This window comes from Eschrichtius robustus, chromosome 3 (genome assembly GCF_028021215.1).
Source record: "Eschrichtius robustus isolate mEscRob2 chromosome 3, mEscRob2.pri, whole genome shotgun sequence".
Classification (NCBI taxonomy): domain Eukaryota; kingdom Metazoa; phylum Chordata; class Mammalia; order Artiodactyla; family Eschrichtiidae; genus Eschrichtius; species Eschrichtius robustus.
Window position 1 is genome coordinate 121,872,491 of NC_090826.1, and position 21,937 is coordinate 121,894,427.

The 21,937-nt window shown below is 47.2% G+C and overlaps 1 protein-coding gene across 1 annotated transcript in view; it reads right to left on the reverse strand.

Annotated features, from left to right (window-relative positions):
• RXRG (retinoid X receptor gamma) overlaps nucleotides 1–20,587 on the reverse strand; it is a 42,738-nt gene extending 22,151 nt beyond the window's left edge. The window contains exons 1-2 of the mRNA XM_068538347.1: nucleotides 20,539–20,587; nucleotides 5,144–5,391 (exon numbers count right to left, since the gene is read on the reverse strand). Coding sequence (XP_068394448.1) covers nucleotides 5,144–5,391; nucleotides 20,539–20,587 — 297 coding nt within the window. The remainder of the gene's footprint in view (nucleotides 1–5,143; nucleotides 5,392–20,538) is intronic.
• Nucleotides 20,588–21,937: the final 1,350 nt, after the last annotated feature.

Below are 21,937 nucleotides of genomic sequence, written 5' to 3' on the forward strand. Positions count from 1 at the left end.
GCAATGTGCACCCAGAGGAGCCAACTTGCTTCTGGTCACTCTTTCCTGGAAGCCTCTCTCCAACACCCCTCCTCTTCCTGAGTTGGGCTGGCATTAGGAGGCAGTGGTTGGGACAGGTGGGTTGATGCCCTCGTCTCCATCAGCCTCTTTGCCGGCTTGGGGTTTGCGTGGGATCAGAGCAATGGTAGATGAGATCGAAGGTGGCCACCAGAGCTCAAACGCATTAGCTGCATGGTCCCCAGTGCCGTGGCCCCAGCTGTCTTGTTCCATTAGAAGCAGCTCTGCTGAACTGAGCACTTTAGAGCCGGGATTTACCAGGCGGCCGGCTGCTCCTGAGAACAGGAGAGAAACACACTTGGCTGGCCTGTCTTCCATTTGCAGACTCTCAGCCAAGGACTGAATGCATCCTAGATGCCCTGGAGCCATCACAGAACATTGGGAGCCACATTTCTGAGCAGCTTTCAGCCCAAATTATTCCACTCAAGGCAGATACGTGGCCAGCCAGGAAGGCTGCAGGCAGGCGCGCCTCTTCCAATGAGTGGTCTCCTTAGAGTGGCATTTCTTTAACCGAGTGAGGGTCTTTGTCAAAAAAAGTACAGAGCCTGGACCTGCCACTTCCTTGCTGTGTGATCTTGACTGGATGACTTCATTTAGAGAAGCTGTTTCCTCATCCACAGACTAGAGCAGTGGTTTTTGAGCTCAGAGAGTGTGTATAGCAGGGGGTGGCGAGGTTGAGTAAGAAGCCTTCACATTTCCCACCTCTAGTTCACCAGACCTATCTTTATTTGACATGTAATGGCTTCTAAACATACTTTCACTTGAAGGAAAGACTTTATGGCTTTTTAAAAAATCATTAAACAAGATGATCTTTAAGGTCTGTTCTAGCTCTAACATTTGCAATTTTTATTATCGAAGTATTCTCTGTAAAAATGCAAGCATCTGAAAGGATAATAATTTGGTTATCAATCACTATCTGGGCAGGAATGATCAGGGACAGAACCCAGGTCAGGCAGCAGGGTCAGGAGAGGAGAAAGAGGAAGGAGCCTTCCAAAGGTAGGGCCTGCTTCGGGGTCGAGCCAACAGATATCATACTTACAAAAATGTAGCATTACACACACACACACACTCAGAAAAACGTGATCTAGATCATTCTGTCTGAAAGCTGCATAAATATCTTCTCAATTATATATTTGGTGTTTTGGGAAATTGTTCACTCCACTTAGATACTCCCCAGGGAAGGGACTGAGTCTTAAACATTTTTTAAATCTCCAGTGTTTAGTGCAATGAATGATTGTTGAAATGAACTTCTCTAGAACCTTTCAACAACAAAGTACACACACCTGAACCAATGATCACATAGTTGCATAATATACATCACCTAGGTGTATGATATAGCACCTAGGTATAATAATATTAATATTAATAATACCACATTATTGCCATAGAGCATCATAAGTGCTTAAGCAGTGACTTTTCAAATCCACATCTCCTTTGATATTCATAAAAATCCCTGTAGGGTAATCAGGGCAAAATGTGTTACCCCACAATAGAGAAAAGGGAACTGAGATAAATATAAGTTAAAGTGGTTTGCAAAAGTTTACCCAGTCCCTGCCTCCGGAGTATCAGTTCATCTCTCTTTATTCCTCAAGACTGAAAATCCAACAAGAGTAAAAAAAAAAAAGAAGCTCAAACACCGGGAAGACAGAGCACAGAACGCGACAACCCCCCCTGCTGCTCCCACACCGAGCACTTCCCTTCACCCGCAAATTGCACTTACCCTAGACCCAGGTCACAGAAGGCGCATGTTTCCCAGACAAGTCCCACTCAGCCTCAATCCTGGGCAAGAAAGGCAGGCTGCATAGGAATCGTCTATCCAGTGTTCAGAGTCCAACTCACCGTGGCTAACACTGAGAGCGCTAGATATCATGTGTTATCTAGTTAATTGGGCAAAGTGTCACTGCCGTGTGGCTCCAGAACCCAAGCCCCAAACGCTGCTCAGCTTCACCAGTGCTGGCAAGCTTAATATAGCTCCCAAAGCCAAACTTGGCCTTGGCCTCTGCACACAGCCCAGTTGGCCAGGACCAAAGCTTTCAGCTGACCTTTCAACCCCAATCCCTCTGTACAGACATACGGTCCAGGAATAGCGGCCCTGCCACTCACATGGCTGTGAAGCTGAATTTATTGGCCAGGTTTGGCTCATTTAGACTGGAGTGTGGTTGCTAAAAGCAGGCTTGGAGGGCCGGTGCTTTGCCCCTTCCCCACCCACAAGCCCTGTCACTGGTCATTACCTCACCCTGTCTTATTTCTTCCTGGATACAATGATTGCCATTTGAAACTATCTGGTTTATTCATTTCGTTTTTGTCTGTCTTGCCTGCTACAGTGTAACTGCCATGAAAGTACAGACTTATTTAGTGCTTGTCCCCAGAACCTAGGACAGTAGCAAGTAGTGCCTGATACAGAGTAGATCCTGCTAAATAGTTATTTGAATGAACGTGAATGTCCTTTGCAAAGTTTCACTTTTGTCCCAGAATTTCCACCTCTCTTTCTGTCTCTAACCTATTGACTTTGATCTGCCTTCCTGGCATCTGTTCACATGAATGAAAATGAATAAACCAATCTCTTCAAGTCCCACATTCTAAAGGGTATGGTATCACCAGCTCTGCCAATGACAGTGGGTGAGGGTGGCATAAACCCATGTCCCTCCCCACCACTGTCTGGTCCCCACTCATCCAAGTGGTTGACATCTGGAAGACACAACACGAAGTTCACAGGGCCCTTTTCTATGTTCCCTTCTGTTCTGCCCCTACACCTACGACAGCACGTACAACGTTAAAATTTATCTGTATGATGTGGCACGTCCCTCACAAGACTCCTTGGGAGCACCGATTATTCATCTTTTAATCCTTGGCAGCCAACAGGAAGATCCTGGGGTCACTGGTTAAGTCAGAATACACCACAGCAGTGGGCAAACGCAGCATCATAAATACTGAGTGGGGGTGTGGAGACTTGGGGTCTAACCCTGGCTCTGCTGTGACTGGTTGTGTGAGGTTGGACACATCACCTGAGCCCACTGAGCCTATGTGGGCTGAAGGACTTAGAACTAGTGGTTCTCAGCTGGGCAGGGGTCGGGCAGTTAGAATCCTCTGTGGGGTTTTTACAACCCACACAAGGGCCAAAATATGGGATAAGGGAGAAATGTGTACTCTGAAAAAGATCCTACAGGTGAGAGCCATTAGATTACAAATTGGGGTTCAAAGGGCTGGCCAAATGGGACCCACAGAAGTACTCTGCTTGGCCCGTGGAGTACTTAAAGTCTTTGAATTTGAACGGCTTCAGGGGAGGAGGGCAGCTTTGTACAGACCACACCAGGCTCATTCACCTACCTGTGTTACCCGCCTGGCCCCTGGCTCCTGCAATCCCTACACTAGATGATCGCTAAGGTCTTCTCCAGATTCTCTAATCCATAGATGAAAAAATTACTGAAGTCCTTACTGGCTGTAAAATTCTATGACTCCACATGGCTTTGCTTTCAGACTCTGAGCACGTGAAATGTCTTGGAAGGGACTCTAGGGATAGTCTCTGAAGTTCTCTTTGTAGCAGTAAGAAATGCTAACACAGTGGGAGTCCTGCCTCTTCTTAGAACTACAAATTCAAAGGAGGCCACAGGACCTACTAATTCTGCTGCTAGATGTCCTGAGGGACCTGGCCCAATAGTGAGATACCAGAACAGTGAGAGAGGAGAGTCTGGTAGATGGGATCATTGTTCCTAATTCTTCACATCCTTTGCATTGTGTCTTTGTAGTTCCTCCCAATAAAACAGGCATAAACTATTCCCCTGTCCCACGAATGTTGGAGTTGGTCACACAGTTTTCTTAGGCCAATGGAATATTAATGGACAGGATGTGAGCAGAGACTTCACTGTATTTTCCTGATTTGGTTTAGACTTTCGCATTCCTGGGAGACACCTTGAGAGAAGCATGCCCCAAGAAGCTGCTGCTTCTTTAGTCTGGGACATGAGGAGCTGACCTGCACCCAGGCTGCAGCCTAGCCCAGCTCACCCACCGTCTGAAACAGAACCTTCCTAGCCAACACATAAACTTGTGAGTAAGAAAACAATGTGTGTTTTTGTAAACCATGGCAATATGGGGATTGTTTGCCATGCAGCATCATTACAGCAATAGCTGACCACTACAAGAAAGGAAGGTTGATAATCTCAGTGTGACATTGCTAGAAGGAAGTACACAGCATCTGGCCATCCTGTAGGTTCCTCAGAGCAACAATGTAGTATCTACCATGGATACACATCCTTGCCTCTGTTGTAGCAAAAGGCACTAGGAATTAAAGAGAGGTTTTTTTTTTTTTTTTTTTTCCCCGAGTTTCCATAATCTTTACCTCTATCTCAGAGATAGCATGTAGGTAACACAGTCTGCCTTGATCTAGATTTATCCATGTGGCACACCTGCCTATTTCCCCTCTCAACGGTAAGCTCCTGGAGAGCAAAGGCCACATCCTGATCATTTCGGTATCCCCTATAGCAGGGGTCCTCAACCGGTAGGACCCCAGACTGGTACCGTTCCGCTGCCTGTTAGGAACCTGGCCACACAGCAGGAGGTGAGCGGCGGGCGAGTGAGTGAAGCTTCATCTGCCGTTCCCCACTGCTCGCATTACCTCTGAACCCTCCCCCCGCTCCCCGCGCCCCCCACCCCCTCATCCGTGTAAAAATTGTCTTCCACGAAACCTGTCCCTAGTGCCGAAAAGGTTGAGGACCGCTGCCCTATAGCATGTCATAGAGCACTGGGCACTTCACTGACTCGAAGAACACCCAGTATTGAGAAGAATCAAGGGGGTCCACCCCAAGGGAAGACAAACAGGCCTGAGAGGCACTGAAATCACAGCCAGGGCTGAACCATTGAAACCACAGGGGTGGCTTCCTTTCAGCCACGGTTTCCTGGACCATCAGTTCTCTGGGGCTGCTCTGCCCGAGGGCACACGCAATGAAGGCCCTGCAGGAGGGAAGTCTGCAGAGACAACCCAATCCCTTTGCAAGCATGCATTAAGCACCTGCTGAGCGCTGCCTCTGTGCCAGGATGAAACTATTTAGGATGTCTGGAAAGACGTTGGAGAGGACAGACAGACACCTACCTGAGAGCTGGGCGGGGCAACCAAATTGATTCCTGTAGGGGCTGCAAGAGCTCCTGAGGGTGGGCCCATGGCAGAAGTGATGACTCGATATGGAGAGCCCAGGGCATTGAGGGGGGTCCCCACTGCACTCAGAGTCCGTGGGGCACTCACTGGGGTGTCAGTGTAGCTGGCGTGGCTGTCCATGGGCTTCCCTGTGGACAAGGCTGCCGACGGGCTCATGGACGTGGAGCCGGAGTGGCCGGGGGAACCTGTAAGGAGAAGATCAAAGGTGATGAGAGGCTAGGGGAACACAGGGATGGCACACTAGGACAGAGCCCCCTCCTTTTGTTTCCTATATCCTTCCCCTCCTTCCCGCCACACCTGCACACCTGTGAACTCCCGCAGCTGGTAGAATAAAGGCAAGCAAAGACCAGAGAGGGGAAAGGGCCTGCTGAAATACTCATTGATGTGCCAGTTCTCTGGTGCACCACATGACATTCACCTTGAATTGTGTCAGATCAACAGCCAGGGCCACAGGGGCATAGCCCACATGTCCCCAGGCCTGGGTGACTGTGACCTGAGCCAGCCAGACAGGGAAGGTGAGTCAATACCAAACCCCCAATTAGGGGATGGAGTGAGCAGGTGTCCAGGCTGCTCCAGAATTCCCTGCCTCAAATTCATATTGCTCTGAGAACTGGGGCAGGGCTGAACCTATAAAGTCAGGAGAAATTCATTCATTCATATGTAACGAACATCTATTAAGGTGCAGGAACTACATCAGGTGCTAGGGATTCAGAACCGAAGGGAACACAGTTCCTGCTGTTGGGAACACATTCCATAATGACCATGGGGAAGGCAGAGGCTGTTAACATGCCCTTGACTGCCAGTAGCTTTTGCAGCTTCATGCCCATAAGGTTCTTGTCCTGCCAATCTCTTGGAAGGTTAATCAGCGCTCAGGGAAGATGACTCAGGATGGTTGGGCATGGCTCAATGGCCACAGAGGCCCAGGAAGGCAAGCACAGCCAGGCCTGCCCGGAGTGTTTCTGCCTCCAGGGATAGGGAGCTGCGGCCACAAGTGTCTATGAAATGGGCTCTGGGCAGATGGCACCTGGTACCCTTTTCCCCAGATAAGTTGAGCCCAAGTTTAGCTGCAACTCAAGATGAAAGAAAAGAAGGGTGCCCCACTGCCATCTCAGGAGCTTGGCATGGAACATTCTCTCCAGAAGAGAGGAGCTGTGAGCCTGAGTGTCCGCAGCAGCAGAGTGGAGACTGGGGAAATAACAGAGAAGCCCACCCTAAGCCACAGTGCCACTGCCCTGTGTGGCTGGCATGCAAGAACAGATTCAAAGAAACCATGTGTTAGGCTCCACCACGGCACCCGTGCTGTCCTCGTGGGTGGGACATGAGAGGATTAAGGGGAGAGGTGGTCAGTAAGCGTGGTTTGCTGGAGAAACCATCCAATTCTCTCCACTTCCTACTGGAGCCCAACACCGCGCCGGGCAGATAGGATGCTGAGGGGAGTAAGTCACGTGCCTGACCTTAGGTGGTTCACTGTTGGTTCAAGGAATATCTCTTGAGTGCCTTCTACATGCAGAGAAGGCACTGCATGTCTTAAGCCTTTCGGAGACCTCAGTAGCACTGAGCGTAGTATGAGGAACAGAATTTAGGGAGGGAGGTGCTCCCTTCACATTCTGGAGGGGAGCATGGAGCATCAGAGGTATAATTGTGCAGCTGTTCTTAAACATAAACGTCCCACTAGAAAAATGTCAACCTGGAGTTGCCCTTGGAGCATCTACTAACTTAGTTAAGGTCTGCTTATGGAGAGAACAGTCACTCCCACGTCTGAGGAGGCTGTGCCCTTCTAGCGATTCTACTTAGGAGTTTCAGTCTATCAGGTGTCTTGTCTCATAAACAGATGAATCCCAATCATGATCTTTTAAGTACCACACCTGAGGTGAACCAAATGCTCTGGGTCCACAGAGAAGTGGTAAAGGGGTTTAAATGAACAAGTGAGACACTTCTTATGTGTCCTGAATAGGCAATTTCCATACATTAACTCATTTTATCCCGATAACAGGCCTATGAGGATCATCTCAGCCTTCTACAGATGAGACCACTTAGGCTCAGTCTCATCCCCATGCTGCTCCCAGTTCCGGGATGACTTACCCCCACCTCCTTTGTCTAGAAGGTTCCGATTCATCTTTCAAGGTTTAACTCAAGTATCACCTCCTCCAGGAAGTCTTCCCTGGTATTCCTCCTCTGGTGTAATGCCCTTTTCTGTTTTGTAAGTAACAGCTTGTGTCTTTCCTTGTATTTTTCACTGAATTGAGGGGGAAAAAAGTGTCTGTTTATGTATCCTCACCACTAGCACTGTACCGGCATTAGCTGGAAGTAAGCGGCAGAGCCTAGATTCAAACTGTCAGTCTGAAGCCCGTGCTCTCTCCTGTGTGCTCTGTCAAGGAGAGCAGAGATGATTCGGAGAGCCATCGTATCACAAAGTACAAGATGACTCAATTATGAAATGATCTCATGCTGAAAGTTCATCTGAAGGAGAGAGAAGAGGGCACCTTCCAAGAACTCAAGACAGAAAAAACAAAAAATCTTCCCAGACGGTCACTGATTAGAAAGAACGATTTTAGACTCTTCTGAGGCGCTGGAAGTCTGTGACATTTAAAGAGGCCAATGTACACCTTGAGCCTGTAACTAAGATAACATGTGACAGGTGAGTTAGGAGCCAGCCCGACTTGATGGGCAAGGAGCCGTGAACTTGGCTGGGATGACAGCTGTCCTTCCCCACAGCCAGGCCATCTGAGGGAAACCGACTTTCCCTTCCAGTGTCGGCTTTCCAAAAATGGACCAAAGGGCCCTGCATATTCTGTTTTAATTGGATCTCAGAGACTACGCCTTTCATTTCTATATCCCCAAGGTAAAGCCCAGTGCCTGACACCAGGCTCAGAGCTATGGGACAGACAGGAACAAGATTTTCCTTCACACATTCATCAACCTGAGAGTTCCCAAGGTATGGAAACTGCAACACCAGTGGTAAGGGACATTTTAGCTGGTATTTTAAGCGGTATGTAGGCAAACTTTTTGAAAATATTAATAGTTTTATATTCATTTTCACTGTCTCCTATTTACAGCAAGTGACTCTGCTTCCATTTTTTATATAAAATGATGTTCCTCAAAATTGCTATTTAAGTTTTCAAAAGAAAAGTAAATTGACCTCAGAACACTTCTAAGTACAAGAACACGTGTTCAATATCATGAAAATAGTATGCAAAGGTATGATGTTTAAGAAACATGAACTGTGCAAAAATATAAAAATATGGACTTGGGGAAATTCACAAATTGTTTCCAGAATAAAATGGTATGTGAGAGAGATCTGAAATTTAAAAGTACATTGTTTTTATTATAATTAATAATAATATAAATTAAGAGAATCAGAATATGCCTTGACTACTCAGTGATGACAATGGTACATTGCTGAGATAGAATGAAACACAGTTAAAGTTTGATTTACAATGGCTTTAAAATGTGGTTTGTTTCTGTTGAGTCAATGACCCAGAAGAGATGGGCTACTTTATAACCGTATTTTTTTAAGTAAAATTCCAAAAGACAAATACATATTACACAAATGCATTTTGGTTCTTTGCCTCTCACGATGACCCAGCGTTTCTTAGAAATAAACAGCCTTGCTTTTAGGAAAGGTGGAAAACAATGCATATGATGACAAAAGTGTTTCTCAATGGAAAATTAATCCATTCTCCCAAATAGACTCTAAAGCATACCTGTCCATGACATTTTTATCAGCCTCTTTCGCTCTCACTCCTTTTTTTCATAGCCATGTGGGAATTACAGCTAGCACAAGTTTTCCAGAAACCTGGGTTCTAGTCCAAATCCGAAGTCAAGTTTTTCTCTAATGTCTTTCCCTGGCTCCTCTGCAGAGGCTGGGAGCCCAATTCTCCAGCCTCTGCAGCCCACCAGCCTTGCTCGTTCCCTGACCACACACCCTCTTGATCCCCGTCAGCCCCTCACACCGTGCCCACTGTCAGATGCCTGGGAAATACACAAAATCTGTGCTCTGCAGAGATCATTCTCTTAGCATTGCCATGATTTTTATAGAAATTAGCTTATCTGATGGGAGAGGACTTTCTCAGGAGCTTCTCTTCTCTCCTGGCGACACACGGAAGAAACGCCTTTCGTATTCCCGGGCCTCATGCTCCCCAGTAAGGAGCCAGCACCCAATGGCTTCTGAGATCCCTTCCAATGCTGTTCCATGAACATTGAGGTGGGTAGCATATGGCTCACTGGCATCTAAAAGAAGTGCAGGTGGTGGTCTGGAATGGTCTGAGTCTGGACCACTTGCCGAGGGGCCCCTGTCATCATCAGCTGGACCATGTTAGCCCTTCAGGCTGTTTGGGATTCCAGATTGCACTTTGAGATGCAGATAGTGTCACCAGGAAGCAAAGCTCTTTGGAAATCTGCAGGGTGCATACACTCTTTTGATTTCCGAAGCCTGTGTGTGCATTGTATGGGCATTAGGGGTGCAGTCTATGTGGAATACAAGCCTCTGAAGCCCAAAAGCCCTAGGCTGGATTGAGGTTGTACCACTTTCCAGTCATATAAACTTGAGCCAGGAACTGGACCTCTCTCATCCACAGTTTCCTCAGCCATAAATGGAGATATGCATACCTATCTCAGGGGTGCTAAGAGCATCTGAGACAACTGGCCCAGTGGTAGCAGCTGCAATTACTTACCATACTGTGAAAGTGGTGAGGGAGACCTGAGTCTGGCTTAAATACCATTGTAGAAGATTATGTAAGTAAAGGGTTTAACCCAAGCCATGCCAATAGTAAGTGCTCTGTTAAGGATTGTCACTACCATACATTAGTACGTACATACCAGTTGTTTATAATATTAGCCATTCCTCTGAGCCCAGAGTGCCCCTCCATTATCCCAGCCACCCCAACCCTTCCCCTGGGACCCTCCAGATCTCCCCATAATCCATCCCAGCACAAAGATATCCTCCACGCTAACTTCCATTCTGAGTACCTGGTGACCTACTGGCTGTCACATATTTTAAATTTCACCACGATTATCATTGTGGTATCTAGCACCGTGCCTGGAACATGCTAGATGCTCAAAAAATATTTGTTGCCTAATCAATGAATGGAATAGTTTTTTTGGTTAATTAATGTATACAACTATATATAGAGTTCATCTGTAGAAATTATTTGCATAAGAAATCTATGTCCCTGATGTTTACCAAATCCAAAATCTCTGCAATCTCTAGACAACAAATTGCATGTGTGTGTTGAGGGAGTACTTATGGAGAAAGAGAAGCCCAGGTACTTAGAACTACAGAATTCTTACCAAGGCAAGGAAGTTGCTTAGCAACCTTATCCTCAGCCAATAAAAGTAAAATGTTAAGCATGAGTCTTTCTAATTGGCTAGACAAGGGAACAAATGGCTTGGTGTTTCCACCCCTTTGCTGCTGTACCTGGGTAGAGAATTCACTGTCCCAGCTTCAGGATGGAATGGAAACTTATGATGAATCATTGATAATGGTTAATACCCACCCACAGGGAAGGGGACAGAGGCAAAAACTTGCTATTTCTAAGAGTCAGAACTCTCCATTTGAAGTCAAGGGAACATCACAGGGCCCTACCCCACTCTACTCTCTGTCACGGTGGGCACAATCTGACACCCAATCTGCCTCCTTTTCTCCAATGGAGGAATGTAGTACATAAGCCTAAGAATCATAGAATATTCAGAAACCTGGCCTGTTCTTCCTAGTTGAAGGGAAACTTGCTCACACACCCTTTCCCAGCTTGGCTTGTAATACACAGACAGGCTGCAAGAGAGGTAGGCCAGGGTCTGCCGTATGAAGACACTTAATTGACACTTAAATTTTATCTCCTCTACTAAGTAACAACAACAGATAATATTTATTAAGCAATTGCCATGAGCCAGACATGGTTCTGAACACTTTACAGATATTGACTCATTTCATCCCTACAAATCCCTTTGAGGTCACCAACTCTCACCCTTATTGTACAAATGCAAAAACTGGGGGACAGAGAAATTAAATAACTTGCCCAAGAGAACATGGCTAGTAAATTATACAAGTGGCATTTGATTCTAGGGGAAAAGCAGCAGACCTGGATTTTAATCCCAGCCCCACCATATACTATACTAGCTGTGCAGCTCCTTATAGCAGTTACTCAGGACCACTCATCCATCAAGCCTCCCTGGGCCCAATTTCTGTCTCCAACTCTGCCCTTCCTAACCCGATTCATGGCCTCTCTCAGGACTTTGACCTGGCACTTTCTTTTTTTTATTTTTTATTTTTTATTTTTATTGGAGTATAGTTGACTTACAATGTTGTGTTAGTTTCAGGTGTATAGCAAAGTGAATCAGTTGTACATATACATATATCCCCTCTTTTTTAGATTCTTTTCCCATATAGGCCATTACAGAGTATTGAATAGAGTTTCCTGTGCTATACAGTAGGTCCTTATTAGTTATCTATTTTATATATAGTAGTGTGTATATGACCTGGCACTTTCTGACTAGAACTCTTCCCATCTGACTCCAGCCTCTCACATCAAACACAAGCTCTGGTTTCCTTCATCAGGGGTCCCAGCTCAGCCCAGCCTTTTCCTCCCTCTTTCTTCCACAGACGGGGTACTCAGATGCCAGGGGCTGTCTAATATGCATTTCTTATATTTAAACTGCTGTGGCATGTTCAAAACCCTTTCATATCCACATCGGAGCCGCACGGCCACCCTGAGACCGGACGGGAAGGTATTTTACAGGCACTGAGCTCCACATTTAAACAGATGTGGACACCAAGATATTAGTTCTCAGGGAGTGAGAAGAAGTAGAGGCTGCATCTCTTAACAGGAAGCTTTCTCTGCTACCAATGTCCTTTCTGGCTTTCTTGATGGGGAGAATGAAGAAACGTGATGGAAGTGGCTAGCGAGCTGTGGGAGAAGAGACACTCCTTCTGACCCCGAGGCTCAGCCCCCTTGGCCTCTCAGCAGGAATAAGAGAACACAGCAGCTGATAGGCTGACACCGCTGTGTGCAGCCCTGGCCAACTGGCCAGCCTTTCTGGGCTCACACAGCGTAGCTCTGCCTGATTCCTGCAGTCCCCAAAGGAGAGCTGGCTGGCTGTTCAGGGCAGTGGCTTGGAGGTTGCTTCTCCTCGTGCCTGGAGAAGGGGGAGGGGGAGACTGGCATCCTCCACTCCCCCCTCCATCCCTCCCTTCTCCCTCCACCCCCACCCCCTCCCCTAAAACCTGTAACGATGGAGGGAGTGAAAAGCAGGCAAAGATTGATAATCAGCCTCATTATTACCAGCATTATATATAATTATAGCAAAACCTCACTCATTTGGATCAATTGAGAGAAAAATCAGTCTAAATTCATGACAAGTTGGCAGATTACTTTTAAATTACGATTTTATTACTTCTAAGTAACACACGTGAAGAGTTTGTGCTTCAAGTACCACAGCTAATGGTTATTAAGTGGGGATTTTATAAAATCTGCTTTAAAAGACTCTTTTGTAATTAACACTCCGTTAATATGCTAATGAGGTTTCTACTATGCTTGCTTTTTAAATTGCTCGAAAACGATGTAACTTAAAGAGGCTCAACACTTCTACAATCTTAGTTGCTTAACAAACCTTTTTTGTTATTTTTTCATCAATGAGCAAATACAAACTAGCTTCTGCCATGATCAATTTAATCACCATTCCAAATTAATTCTGTCATAAATTAATAAGGCCATATTGTTTCAGGGAAGAAACCAGATTTTCAGGACTTGAAGAACCACCTTATTTTATAGAAGAGAAACTAATCCCAGAGAAGTTGCATGACTAGGTCGAGGCCACACAGGACAAAAACACTCGGTCTTCCGCTCCCAGGTCCAAGCTTATTCCATCCACTGCATACCGCCTTACATTCATAAAACTCTTTATAATTATCTGCTGTGTATTTCCATATCAATTATTGGTTCCGTCAGTCAAAAAATATTTGTTGGGGGCCTACTGTGTGCCAGGCTCCGTGCTAGGCACTACGGATATAGCAGTCCCTTGGAGGCCACTGTCTGTTCCATTCAAGCTTCAAACTGACTCAGAAGAGTTGGAAGGGCAGAAATTATCTCCATTAGGCAGATTAGAAAACTGAGGTTCAGAATGATAAAGTGACATTTTCAAGTGCTTATTGTGAATTATTAGAGACCTAGAATCTGAGTCTAGCATTATTTCTGACAACCTTCCTACATGTAATTAATGGCATTTGGCCTGCAAACCAGCCTTCCCACCCAGGACCAAATTTGAACTTCTCTGGTACAGATGGATATTGTGCCATCCCTAACACATTCGAGGCACCAGGGGGTACTGGTCTCCACCAACCAGGACAGGCTGTCTGTCCCTTTAAACAAGTTCCATGCACTGATACACCACGTACCAGCCCATCCACCAAGACAAATGCCAGGAAGTGCTCCAGGCATTTGCTGAAGGTGCCCCCCTCTCACCCCTTGCTCCTGAAGTCCTTGAACACCAATTCTGCCCACACGCAGCTCTTGAATCCATGACTTCAATCCCTTTCTCTGTCTATATAGGCTTCTTGTACATATATGCTCTGCCTAGCCTCTCAATATGGACTGTCTTCTAAAGACTGCAGTTGTCTTAAAATACAGCAAACCATATCCCTAGTGCAATGTTACCATTGGGTAATGGACATGGTATCATTTGTTCTCAGGTTCCAGGTACCTAAATTCCTTGAATCTATTCACTTAACCTCAGCCCCAAGAAACGTTTCCAGGAATAATTCATCTCTAACTGTTCTGCTGACCTCGGATCTTGTAACTGGTTTATATACTCCTTCAGGGCAGAGAATGGGTCTTAGTTCTCGGTGTCCCGCACAACTCTTGCACAAGCCAGATGCTGAGCCAAGGTGTGCTAAATGAATGATTGACAGGCATTCCCGGAGCAGTCTGGATATACTTTCCCTCCTGAAGATCTCTAACCTTTGCTCTGCTCCCCATGTCACTGGGGCTGAGAAAGCATAGGTACCGTGAGCCCCAAGCCTTCCAAGAGACTGCTTCCTCATGACACTAGTGACCAGCCGAAGGAGGGACAGAAGAGATGCTGAGTCACAGAAATGAAACCCAGGCAACCAGCCTAGAAGAAACAGACTAACGTATTTATTAAGCACTTTCTTTGCCGCTCCTCTTTCTGTAAATGCTTTTTTAATCAAAGATCACAAGCTTTTCCATTTTTTAAGTTCAAATGCTGAATTCTGAAATCCCATCAGGAATTTGAGTTTGGTCTTGAACCTAGAAACTCCTGCTCTCTCCCTCACCCCTTTCTCTGTTACAGTATCTGATAAAGGGAGCCAAGGACCCCAGGTTATGCAAATTGAAATTGAGGAAACTCAGGGGGACATGACTCATTAAGGACACTGGCCTGGGGCGAAGGTATCCTGAAGATTATGGGGATGGATGGGAGGTCCCAGGTCACTGCTCTGTTTCTGCCAGATCTCATGAGTGTCTGCCCTGGAATAACTCATTAAAATGCAATTTTCTGTAACTGGCACAGAATCGATGTCTTCTTTACTTCATTTTGTCAGCCTCTCCTACTGCACAGTCTGACACTTTAAGAACAGGCATACCTCCTCTAAGAAAAACCTACCTACAAAATTTTAGCTGAACTTACTACCGTAGTCTCCAACTTTTCTGAAGTAGGAAAGAGAAACGAACTTTTATTGTGTGTTTACAATTATGCAGGCTTTATTTTATTGAATCCCTACACTGTGGAAAGTTAACCCTGACCCTGTGTAGTTGGAAGCACTGTTATTTTACCAACGTGTTGGGGGAGGGCTCTCTGTGGCTTAGCCTCCCTCTACCCCTCTTTCTGCCACCCCAGGTGGCCCCCGAGGGGGCTCAGGGGAACCCAGTTTGAAGACCATAAACAGCCACAGGTCCTGGGCAAGCCCCACCTGCTTTCCCAAGTGTCCTCATCTGTAACTGAGGGGTCAGAATGGGTGAGAAGCAAGTCCTTTTTCTAGCTTTAAAGATTCAGCTCTTGCAGGGAAGGGAAGGGGTGCAGGGGAGTTATTTAGAGGTAGTGTTGTTAATCACGCTAACAGGGGGACAATCAGAAACAGTAATAAAACTTCTCTGGAATGATGCCCTAGGGGTTGGCAAACATACTCAACAGGGCACATCCCTGTGCATTAGCTTATACGTTTGACCACAGCTGCTTCCTCATCACAACAGAAGATCTGAGCAGTTGTGGAAGAGACTATAGCCGGCCAAGACTAAAATGTTTACTATCTGGCCCTGTAGAGAAGTTTGCCAACCTCCGCCCTAGAATACAAAATCAAGTTCCGTGTATTAAGATCAAGTGAGGTTCACCTGGAAATTTTTTTGACCTTTGTCTTATTAGCACCTTTGAGGGCTCAGTCCCCTGCCCCCCACCCCTGTCATTTTATTCATTTGCTGCAAGTATGCATATTCAAGAAAAAGCATTATGATCCCTAAATAAGTTGTGAAGAGCACAGAGTAAGAACTGAATATGTTAATTGTTGTTCTTATACATAATTCACCCATTTGGGGTGGATCTGGGACTCCACACACCCGCCCCCTCCACCTCCTCTCCACCCTTCCCACCCCCTCTGCCTTCCCCAGCAAGCTGCAAGCAGTATGCACAGTGTAGGGTTAAGCACAACACTCCTGACGTCTGCCTGGATTTGGATCCTGGGTCCACTCCTTACCAGCTGGGTGATCTTGGGCAGGTTACCCAACTTCCTTGTGGCTCGACATTTCTGTCAGTAAAAATGGGGACCGGGATAAGAACGGTCCCTTACCTCCTGGGGTCCTTGAGGATACTGAATGAGATGGTGCATGTAATGCCCTTGGAAGAGGGCTTGGCACAAGGAAGGTGTCTAATAAACGTCAGCTATTATTTTCACTCTTTTGAGAAAATCACCGAACCAAGACCTGGGTCAATCTCATGAAAGCCACCCAAACCCAGGCATTCTAGAACACTCACTTCTTAGATTCCCTGGGCCTCTGTGTTTTCTACTTTCAAATAAGAGGAGAAAATAGCAGCTTCCTCTGGGAGCCCCTGGCATCCCAGCCACCCAACTCTGTTGGCTAAATTCTCTGCAGATACAGAAGCTACATAATGAAGGGAAGGAAGAGGTGGAGAATTTTGATTACTCTTTGCATAATTTCTTCCCCCAGTTGCTATTCAGCTCTCTATCTCTTGGTAAGATTGTAAATGTTTCAGAAAATAGTTTATACTGAATATGTTCCTTCCTAAATCTCGTAAACAGTTATTCCTTCCTACATAAACCCTAACCACTTACAACCATGGTAGGTCCCTGTTAGCCACCCACACATTTGTTGGAGGGGAAAAATATGTTCCGGCGTGCGCACACACACATACCCTCCTCCCACATCCTCATATTGCCCTCCATACACACACACACACACACACACGCGCGCGCGCACCTCCAACTCAACCCCTCCTCTATGGCTATTCTTAGGTGAGAAGGGGAGTATTCTACACAAATGGTCAGAGTCTGTAGGGCAGGACTCTTACAAATCAGTAGGCCCCCAGAAGAAGGCAGCAGTTAATTGTCCAGAGGCCACCATTGCTCCTGAGTGACTGCTAACCTATCCTGCGCTTTATTCTTCAATGCCAGGCTACTGTGTCTGCAACCATTGGGCAGTGCCGTGGCTGGCTTAGGGCTCTTCACCCCCTCAAGGCGGGCACTGCTGCCTTAGCTTCCTGCAGCAAGTCTGTGGCCCACAGAAGCCGTGAGAGGCAACTCAGCACGTCCTGGACTCTGGAGCCAGACTCCCTGGGTTCAAAAACCTTGGCTGTGCCATTTTCCAGCTATGGGACCTTTAAAGAAGTTACTGTACCTTGCAATGCCTCAGTTTCCTCGCTGATAAAAGGAATGTGATAATATTGGTAATAGTACCTACTCACTGGGTTGTCATGAGGATTAAATAAGATAATGCTAGTGAAGTGTTTACAATGGTAGCTGGCACTTAGTAAGCGCTACTGCGTGCTTGTTAAATGAAACAAGAGAAGTCCCCTCTCCCCTGATCTCCTTCTCACCCTGAGGATTACCGCACAATTGGACGGGGAGATTACAGGCTTTGTTTTGCCGTCTTCTTAGAGGCAGCAACTGTCTCATGCAGGTAAACAAATCTCTTACTGGGCAGCTGGCAAAGCCAGGACTTGGCAGAAAAGGAGAAGAAAAGGGCTCTCACCTCATCACATGGCAGGGCCCAGAGCTGGGAGAGTGGGCACGCTGGTAGGGCTGCTGCAACCCAACTACTCCCCACTCTGTGGCCACTTTGACCAGTGTCTTGTTCACGGATGGGGGGAAGGCCTGATATCTGGTAAGCACAGCCCAGATGCAAATCTCAGGTGCTGTTTCCCAAGGGTGACATTGCTTCCCTAGAGATCCTCACAAATCCCAGGAGCCCTCTGTGGTTCCGTTTGCTAATATGGAAAAGGGCAGGGGTTATGCACTAAATCGTTTAATATGTGCAGCACAACTTGCTGCGTTTGGGCAAAGGTGGTGAGAGGCCGCAGGCAATGTCTGCTCCCATCCTCAGGTTTCCCCAGTGCCTGCGGGTGGGTCCTCCTCCTTCCTTCCCTCCCTCCCTCCGTCACTGCTGCAAGTTCTCATGAAGACCTCCGTTTTCAAGGGGTCCCTGTCCTTTGCTCAGTGCTTCTGCCTCTTAGCTGGCAAAAGCAAACAAAATGGAAAACATCAGCAGAACTATACAAAATAACTGTTCTCCTCCCTCAGGAATGGGGAGGAAAAGAAGCATTAGGGGGAGATGTTTCAACAGCCTAGATGATCCTTTCTCCCCCACCCCTCATGTTATATCAGCCTACTTCTTCCATGGTCCAGCCAGTTGTGTTTCCTTTTATCTGAAACCTAATTACACTAAATACCAGAGCTCTCACAATTATGAAAATTTAAACCAGCAACGTCTGTGGGTCTTCATGGATTTAATTTTATTTCCCCAGATTCCTAATTCATTATTCTACAGTAATGTCTGATTTTTAGATTAATTCGCATGTTAGTACTTGAACAAAATGAAGGGGATGAAAATATTAACTTTTACTAAATACCACATATACAGACAACACTCTAGAGCTGCTTTTTCAAGCATTTGCACGTTTAATGCTCACAACCATGATCTGAGGATGGGATGTTAAACTCCGTTTTAGAGATGAGGCTTACAGAGGTTCAGTAACTTGCCTAAGGTCACACAGCTAGTAAGTGAAAACCTAGAAACCAAACTCAGTTCTCTTTCTCTCTCTCTCTCTCTCTCTGTGTGTGTGTGTGCGTGTGTCTTTCATGCTCTTTTCACTCTATCAGATTGAAGGAGCCCTATCAGAAGTTTGACTCAGGGGTTTTTCCAGAAGGGCTCTCCCCCTCAACTCCACAGAACCTTAAACTATTCCTGCCTTTCTTGAGGCTCAGTTTACACATCTAGAATATAAGAGAGCTAAGATGCCCTTTGAGGTCCCTTAGGAGGCTACCGTCCCAAGATTCCAGCCAGCAGCCCCCAGCGAATTCTGGACTAGATCTTCTTTCTCCAGACTTTCTCTCCCTACGTCTGTCCACCTTCAATCCTTTTATTCACCCCAACTGTCGCAGAGGGTCTCCTTGGCAGTCATGAAGCCATAACCTCACAGACCTCAGGGGTCCCAAGAATCTCATGGATAAGCATGTTCTTCAGACAACTGAACTCAGAGGGAAAAAGAAAAAGTACTTCTCGGCTGTGAATGGGACCAAGATGGGAGCTGAAAAGGCTTTTCACACCCAGGACCCAACTGTAAACTGGAGATCAGATGTCCAGTTCACAGCTTTGGCCACCACTCTCACCGGGTCATGTCACAATACTGGCCCCAAGAACTTCAGCATTACCGCCTCCAGGATGTGTGTCCATGGCCCCCCACCCGCTGTGTCCAAGTGGCAACCTCCTGCTGCAACAGATAGGGCACATGCCATGCAGTATTACAATGTGTCTGGGTAATAACAAGCTTGCCCAGTCCAAATAGTAGAGACTACATCTCATGCACATCTGTATTACCAGCGCCTAACTCCATGCTTGGCCCACAAAACCACCCAATGTACCCCAAATGAATCAGCAAACCCCCTGGCTTAATGACTCCAGGACAGGGACCCCATCCACTGGCCATGTCCCATCACACCTTATAGAGGGAACTGCCCAGAGGGGGTAGGCAAGCTTTGCCCCCAAGCCTTCAGATGAATGGCCTATCTGTCCCCACAGGAGGTGGGGAGAGCAGGGACTTTTCAGTTCTCAAGACCTGACGAGAATTTCTGCTTTGTCTTGCCTGCCAGCATCCGCGGGGCAAAAGCTCTCCCCTTTGGCTCCCAAGAACCCGAACTATATGCCACCAGATGCCAAGTGAGAGGCCAGTTGGTCAGCTGTTGGTTCCATGAATCCAAAGCTGGGCGGCCGTGCTGCTTCTGTCACTGAATGGAAGGAGTCTTGGGACCAAAGTGCTTGGGTGTGAAGGCAGCCCCTGGGAAGTGCCGCCCAGCTGCGCTGCCTGGCTTGGCAACTTGGAGCTCCAGCTCGCCTGTTTTCTGCTATGAGAACCTGGACCACCCACCCCCTCCACCAACTCCCAGATTCCGACCGATGGCAGCGACCCTGGAAATGGAATTGGGGGCAGCAGCAGGGGAGGGGACAAGAGGCTATTAGCAAATCAAAAGGGGAGAAAACAGAGGAAGGAAAACAGGGTGGCAAATTAAAGTGCTGTGTTTTCTTTTTTAAAAAATCCAATTCTAAGGAAATCTGCTTTTAAATAAAACAATCAGTCCCTTGTTATGAAGTATCCCAGGGACCCTTAATATAGGCAAAGCCTTTTTAGTCACATTTTTTTTTTCCCCCGCATGGCAAGTTGGATAATAGGTACCTCCTAGTAATTTCCCCTACCTTTTCCACTCTTCACACCCACGCAAACACACCGGGTTAAAACAATGCACTTAGTCTACCTTTGTCTCAGACATATTCCCAAGCAAGTGGGTTGAGGCTCTCCTTAGAATATCCCCATATCCTCCCATCTGTTCACTCATTCTGATGTGCAAACAGATCTTCACCTACGGACCATTCTCTCCCCCTCTCTCGCTCCCTCCCTCACCCGGTCCCTGTCCCTCTCTCATGCACACACACACACACACACACACACACACACACACACTCACACGGAAACACACTGTATATGCCTGTAAACATATATGCTCTCCTAATTCAATCCTAATCCAGTTATCCGGATCTCCCCATCTCCGCTCCGTCTCTCCAGACGGTCCCCACGGTGAAGCCATGTGAAATACTCACCTCCGAAGCCTGTGGGAAACTTCATGAAGTGAGAATAATTTCCATACATGTTGACTCTTCAGTTCATAGTCCTCCCGGGCGCGTCTGCTCAATCGCTCGGCCTCTCCCGGCTCCCGAGCGCAGCCGGGCTCCCTTCAACTTGGGCTAGCAAGAGTGGTCATCGCTTGCTACCAGCCCGGGCAGCTCGGGCTGGGCCAGCCCTCTGGGATTAGTCAGGAATCTGCCTCTCGATCTGAGAGTCCACATCGTGCGTTGAGCCGGCGGTGGCGGCAGCAGCTGGTGCCTGTCAGTAATCACGCATAATGCCGCCGCCGCTGCCGCCACTGCCACGCTGCCACCGCCGCGCTGCCGCTGGAGATCCTGTTGCTAGTTTGATTAAGTCGGGGCTGGGCTGCTGCGTGCGACTCTTGCACCTCCCGGCTGGTCCCCAGAGGTCCCCACCGGTGGTGGCACAATCTATTATCTGGGAAGCCAATCGATGTGTGACCGCCCCAGAGTAGGTCAGGACAGAGGAGGGGGAAGTGGCCGGGCGGGGGGAGTAGCGGGGGGTGGTGGGACTCTTTAGGTGCCTTTTCTTTACTTGCAGCCCCCAAAATCAATGGGGTTTTATTAAAATGCATTTTCTCACTGCGGCTTCTATCTATCCAATGCACTTGGTATTTGATCTGGGAAAGGCAGTGGGGATAGGGGCCAAGAGAGAACAGAGCCCTTTCATAAACCCGAGATCGGCCAAGTGTGAGAGGGCATCCCCAGCTTTGGAAAACTAAACCAGAGTGGCCCTTAGATCTGGGGTGGGCCCCTCCTGTTCTGGTGGCCGGAAGTGTTTGAGCTCTAAAGGTAGAAGCTTGACAAGGGCAGTTAGAAGCCAGAGCTCGCTGCCACAGAAAACATACAGGTAGGGAAGACAAATGGGGTGGTCCTTCTCTGACATTTCACTGGAGGGATGCATTTACCTTACATACCACTGTCATCAGGCCACCTGTTCAAAAAGCACCATTGAGTCCTCAGTGGCACAGAGACTCTTGGGTGCAACCAACCCACACATGAAAAAGCCTAAGCATCCCTTTGATGTTTGGATCTACTATACAGTTTTCCTGACAAGCCACTGCTCCACCTATACTTGAATACCTCCAATAATGGGGAGCTCACTACCATTTCATTCTATTCCATTTCTGGACAGCTCTTACCATGAGGAAGTTTTTTATTAAGCTGAAATCTGCCTCCTCCCTGCCGCTTCTGCCCACAGGTTCTAGGCTACTCCCTGGAGCCACACAGAGAAACCTGCGGGGTCTTTCACAGTAGGATCTTCTGCAAAGTCAGAGATAAATCTCCCAAGCCCATAGTCTACCTTCTCTGGGCATTCTGGCCTCTTTTATTCATTCCACATATCACCAACTGT